Below are 6,881 nucleotides of genomic sequence, written 5' to 3'. Positions count from 1 at the left end.
ATATTGTACAAATTAACCACGATACAATAGAAAGTATACTGTATAGAGTAACATACATTTAAAAAATTAAGCGTATAAAATTAGATGTAAATACTGTCCAATTACACACGGTTGGTTTTTATCTACATAGACTAATATTATAAATTCTGTAGCTATTTCACTGCCAAGCCCCTGAACCGAAAATTTGTTGAAATTTGGTATGAAGCAAGCTTGAACTTCAAGGAAGGTTAGGTTAGGCTTTTTATACCTAACACCTAACGACCAACCCCTGCAAAGCGAGCGAAAACTATTTTTTAATATCTTAAGAGACATTGTTCTTACAACATTTTACTCAGTTCGTGCACCTTAATTTCAAAGTCACTGCTTATAGGATTTATTCTGACAAAGAGAAACACAACTTGCTTCAACATTTATACTACGACTTAATTTAAATATACGTAATTATCGTTCACCTATATACGTATTCCAATAAAATATTAAGTCTGCTGAATTTATCTAAAGTTCACTGGCAGAGAATAAAGTAGATTTACATTTTTTTAATGAAGTTTATTATTATACTTTTTATATAAGTCCATATGATGTCGTCATATATTCAAAGATACTATATCCGATATTAATAGATGGGCGTGAAATGCGTAGAGCCTAAAGAAGACTTAATCGGACATCGAGTAAGTCAATATCAAGGACAGACCATTCATCCATTTAATATAGGAAATTTATTTTTAATCTATTTTTATTTAAAGTATTCTGAAAAGTTAGGAAAGAAAATATGGATACGACCTCAATTCCGGGGCAGAATAAAAAAAAAATACGTCAAAAGATTTAATGATTTATCTATATTTTTTGCAAGTAGACTGTGTGCTTGATATGAAATATATTACTTTTTCAATTAATATTACTCGTGGGAAAGCTTTGATCTTTAAAAATTAAACATTTCACTCAGTTTTTTTTAAAGATCCTAAAGAATTACTTTCCTTTATATTTATTTTTAGAATTTATAGGTTACTTACAAAACATTTTAAATTACATCGCTCTATGACCGAAAAACATATTTACACACTTTTCGGTATAGAGGATATTCTAATGGTTGCACGGAGTTATTTGATAATGGATTTGAGATAATATATTGATGGATTTTTTTTATTTCGTCGTCGTATGATACATACATACACTACAATAATTTTATTTTTCCCGCTGTCCTAAAAGCGCGTTTTTTGCGGACGTATTTGCTGCATCACAGGAAAATATGTTTAAACATAATCATTGTCGTTTTAAAGTCTGTTTTAAATATCGTGGAGTAAAATTACATCGTTTAAGTCTTAGTTAGAAGTTATTGCACGTTTTATAGAGCAATAGAACCTATGATAATTACACTATGAATATTTCTTAATTAAATTAATCTAGTTGTAATCGTTTCAAGGTCAAACACTTTGCACCGAACCGAAGTACGTATAAGTAATATAATATTAATATATTTTGTATACAAAAAAATTGAATACATTAAGAACCTTTATTTAATATTAATAGCTTAAACAGTAGATGCATATACATAAAATCAATTAATCAAAATCATCGTAATACGTAAAACATTAAAAATTGCATAAAATGACTTGGAAAAACTTATGTCCCAATTTTCCAAACATGTTATAATTAAAAAAAAAATCTATCAAACTATATAAAAACATTAAAGTTATGAAAATGATTTACAAACGACGTGAAAACGAAAATAAGCGCTTCTTTCGTAATACATTAGCATTGTCCCAAAACTATTAGTTACGACAGTTTATTCAAATTAATGTGCGGGCTAGTTTAAGGTTAGCTCATTGAACTACGTATCCGGTTAATTAAATTACTGTCAATTGAATAATCGATACGTAAAATCATTCAATATATAAAAAAAAACGTAACAAAATTCCCGCAAATTTTCCTTATCAGATACTGACCTCAAAAATCACGGATCACTGAAAATCATTCACTCATTCACAAACAACGGAATTTCAATTAAGTTGAATGAATAATGTTTAGTTATATTTTTTGTTCACGAACAGTTTTTGTTAGTCTCTGTAGTCAAGTGCGAAAGCCGCGTGATAAGGACCTCGTGGTGTCGAGCGGCACGTCCGACCACGAACGCGAGATGTTGTCGACTATGGAGTACTTGGAATGGGACATCGGTATGACTATGAACTGTATAATATGGTCTCAGATGCGTACTACTATTTACTTCTTTATACGACAGTATATGTTTTCGTTCCATATATTCAGTTGACTGAAAACTGCTTTCAAATAGATAAAAGTTTTAGATGTATAAATCGAATGTGAATTACGAGTACTGAGAAATGTTATCTATCTTTTTCTTAATGTTCTGTTTGCAATCGAGCTCCCATTTCTTAGTGCGACGTCAGGATTATGTTCTGATGTTAATTGTATTTGGATACGTTCCAAGTTCTTGGCATTCGTTGTTCAAGTAATTTGTGATATATAACTATAATTATTTTATTTACTAAAAGAATTAAAAAACAACGACACCCCGAAGAATAAATAATTTATAAAAAAAAACTGACAAAAGATATATTTTTTCAATTAAGTTAATGTTCAAAGTCTAGTGTCATTCATCCTAGTTAAATGTAATTTAGTCACGTCAATTCGAAGTGAACAATTTTCCTCTTATCTGTCAATAAATCATATTGAAAAGGCATTCAATTTGGTCTCAAGAAAGCTTATCCGATTGATTTGAATGTCATCATTCAATGCTATTGCGAGTTTATCATTTCATTGAACTGATGTGGACGTAATCTTACCTATAGCATAGAAAATAAAATATATTATACTTATAATATATCCACACTTTTCTTTATGATTATTTGAAGTAACAGTCTGTAAATGCCCCACTGCTGGATTAAGGCTTCTCCACACTTATCCAATTCGGGTTGATGGATCTACATGGGATGGAACGAGGTCTTCCTTCGCTATCGAGTATTAAAATAAGGGTTATAAATACATACTAAGCACATGAAAATTTAATTTTGTTGCATGGGTTCGAACTCGCAAATATCGATTGAGTATGGCGTGTCCCATTGAGCGTCAGGTCATTTCGACTTCAGAATAAAAATGAGAAAATATATAATCGAACGAATTAAGTCAGCTAACTTTGAATATTCTTAAAAGTATATTGTCGTATTTTTTCATATTTTGTATGTCATGTAACTCTAGTTTTTTTTTTATACTTCATTTATACAAAGCAATAGAATCGCTACAAATTTCACGGCTGTCCACCGTATTGTTACTGACGTAGCACATTGTAAAATTACACCGCTTTATAATGAGGAATTTGTAATCTCATAAGTTCGTAAACATAGAATTTGTTTATGTGATGGAATTCACCTGAACGTAAATACTCAAATGAGATTTTTACACCTGTTTGAAGACTATTAAAACATTTAAATGTATTTATTCTCTGTATAATGGTTTTCCGGTTCCGGTGCTCGAAGCGTAAACACAGTTGTAGTGTAGTCCCCAAACTTATTGTAATTAAAAAACATTTACGGATTATCGGACACAGCGAGTATTGAAAAACATAACTATAAGTGCAGTGGATTTGTGTAAATATTGACTCTGGCGTGATTAACGTGAAAATAGAACATATCACAACAAAACATCAAAGTAAGAAACCAACGGTTACCGTATTGAGGGTAGATTTTTTACACACAGTATTAATAGAAACATCATACATACGTCATAGCAATACTGTCAGGTTGATATTGTCTATGACGTTCATCGAATCGGTGTTGCCAGCTTAAAAGTTACCTTTCGACGGCTGCATTCCATTTTACGAAAACAAGTTAAAACTTAAACATGGATGATCAATTTCAAATTTTGTTTGATAAAATGAAAATCGAAATGCAGAAACAGACCGTTGAGTTGAAAGAGTCTATAACAAATTCAATTATGGAGAAAATGGAAGAAAAAATAAAACCTATTATAGAAGAAAACAAAGATTTAAAGATAAAAATAAATAAACTTGAAAATGAGATTGAGTATTTGAAAAGAGATAAGAAGCAAAACAACATTATTATTTTTGGACTAAAAGAGGAAGAAGAACATACGTCTGGGCTAATACAAAAGGTGAAGAAAATATTCAATAAAGACATTAATATAAACGTTGAGGCTTTTGAAATAAACAACATTTATCGCATCGGTAAGAGAAGCCCAGGTGTAAAGCCGAGACCGGTTCTGCTCTCCTTTGTTAATGCATGGAAGAAAAATGAAATAATGAAAGTCCGAAAGAATCTCAAAGATATATATGTTACAGAGGATTATACTAAAGAAGTTTTGGAAAAGAGAAAATTGTTACAAACTAGACTGAATGAAGAAAGAAATAAAGGAAATTTCGCATATCTGAAATACGACAAGCTTGTGGTAAAGGAAAATAATACAACCAAGGAAAAAAGAAAAAGAGAAATATCTTCATCGCCGCGAGACAATACAAAAGTTAAGAAACAAACCTGGATGCCATCACAAGACAATAGGCGTAACGCTTTTGATGTCATGAGAGGCAGATCCAACTCTCTCTCTTCCTATACGGCGGATAATAATAGGCAATAACAATTAGCTATCGGCAACCGGAAAACACAACTACTTAATACAGAAAACCATTTAATTAGAAACCACCAAACTCCCCCAAGCCGACTGGTCCTCGTGGGGGAAAATGACCAAGACCCTCTAAAGATAGAAAATAAAAAGAGAATACGATATAATGATATACATATAGCGACTTTAAACTGTCGATCACTAGGAACCACGGAAAAACTACAAGAACTAGAATTAGCGTTGGACGAAATAAAATGGGACATAATTGGTATTAGTGAAGTGAGGAGATTTGGAGAAAAAATAGAGGACCATGGAAAATACATACTGCACCATATTGGAGAAACGCCCGGTTTATACGGAGTCGGATTCCTGGTCAAAAGAAATCTTGCCAAAAACATACAAGAACTCAAAGGAATCTCAGAACGGATAGCACTTCTCAATATTAAATTACCTGTAGATGGAGAGGAAGAACAATTATGGTCTATAATTCAGGCGTATTCGCCTACCGAACCAAACAGAAAAGAAGATTTAACAAAAGTCGAAAAATTCTACGAAGATCTACAATCAACCATTGCAAATACACATAAAAACGTAATAGTTATGGGAGACTTTAACGGACAGATTGGCAAACAGAAGAATGGAGAAGAATATACCATAGGAATTCATGGATTTGGCAATAGAAGTAGTAACGGATCTCGGGTAGTATCTTTTGCTATTGTAAATAAACTAAGCATCCTAAACAGTTTTTACAAAAAGAAAACAACAAAGAAATGGACTTGGATCTCTCCTAATGGCCGGTATAAAAACGAGATCGACTATATAATGTCTAACAATGTAAAAGCTTTTAAGGATCTATCTGTCATAAACGATTTCAATTTCAACTCAGATCATAGATTAGTTCGAGCAAAATTATCAGGGTCACGTGCTAAAAGAGCACGAAAATTCCACAACAGTTTTAAAGCCATTGAATGCACCGGTGATACTGATTTACTTCTGACCAACCTCGACATATCCTTGAAAAGTGGGGAAAAAGAAAACGAATATGTATCGACTCAAGAAAAATACACCAATCTACTCCAACAATTAAAGTTAGAAACTAAAAAAGTAAATATGATTAGTAGAATAGAAATAACATCGAAAAGCAAGCAATTATTACAAGAACGGAAAGAACTTATACAACAAGGAAAAAAAAATAATAATAATAATTCTCAAAAGATAGCAGAAATAAGTAAGGAAATTAGTAAACAACTCAGGAAAGAACGAAAAGCAAAACGGTTAAAAACGTTAAGAAAACATATAGAAAAAACAGGAGGAATAAAGAAGGCAATAAAAGAATTAAACTACAAAAAGGACTGGATTTCAAATATGAAAAATAAAGACAGGGGAAAGACCAGTAAAAGATCAGAAATACTAGGAATTGCAACGGACTACTACAAAAAACTATACCAAAGTCGTAAAAGTGAACAAGTTATAGAGGAATATAACTCAGAAAATAAAGAGGAAATTGAGCCAATTCTAAAGGAAGAAACAATAAAATCTATCGAATCCCAAAAACTAGATAAGGCACCTGGATCAGATTTAATCACAAACGAGCTATTAAAAATTACTTTACCAGTGATGGCCCCTAGACTTACAGATTTGTTCAATGAAATCCTCGAAACGGAAACCATCCCGGAAGATTGGACCAAATCAACAATCATATTGCTGCATAAGAAGGGAGACAAGGGCGATATAGGAAACTATAGGCCGATCAGCTTAATGTCCAATATTTATAAAATATTTTCAAAAATCATACTAAGCAGAATCACCAATACATTGGATGAAAACCAACCTAAGGAACAAGCTGGTTTCCGAAGTAAATTCTCTACTATAGATCACATACACACTCTCAGACAAATTCTACAAAAATATAGTGAATACAATAAAACATATTACATAGGGTTTGTAGACTTCAACAAAGCGTTCGATACATTGGAACACAACTATATATGGGACGCTCTGAACAGGCAAGGGGTTCAAGAAAAATACATACGAATAATTAAAAATGTATACACAGCGAGTACAGCAAAAGTTAAACTTGAATCTGCAGGTAGTGAATTTCCTATTAAAAGAGGTGTACGCCAAGGAGATCCGATATCACCTAAAATATTTTCAGCGGTGCTGGAAATGATTTTCAGAAATCTGTACTGGACTAAAAATGGCCTCAATATAAATGGCAAAAATCTCAGCCACCTACGCTTCGCAGACGATTTGATTGTATTTTCAGAGAATGCAAGAACTCTGGAAATAATGTT

The 6,881-nt window shown here is 32.0% G+C and overlaps 1 protein-coding gene across 1 annotated transcript; it reads left to right on the top strand.

Annotated features, from left to right (window-relative positions):
• Nucleotides 1–3,852: 3,852 nt before the first annotated feature.
• Nucleotides 3,853–4,602, top strand: LOC113404903 (uncharacterized). Its single transcript, XM_026645977.2, has one exon. The coding sequence runs from the start codon at nucleotides 3,853–3,855 to the stop codon at nucleotides 4,600–4,602; it is 750 nt and encodes a 249-aa protein (XP_026501762.1).
• Nucleotides 4,603–6,881: the final 2,279 nt, after the last annotated feature.

Source organism: Vanessa tameamea, chromosome 18 (assembly GCF_037043105.1).
Source record: "Vanessa tameamea isolate UH-Manoa-2023 chromosome 18, ilVanTame1 primary haplotype, whole genome shotgun sequence".
In the NCBI taxonomy this organism is placed as follows: Eukaryota; Metazoa; Arthropoda; class Insecta; order Lepidoptera; family Nymphalidae; genus Vanessa; species Vanessa tameamea.
This window is presented reverse-complemented; position numbering and strand designations above follow the sequence as displayed.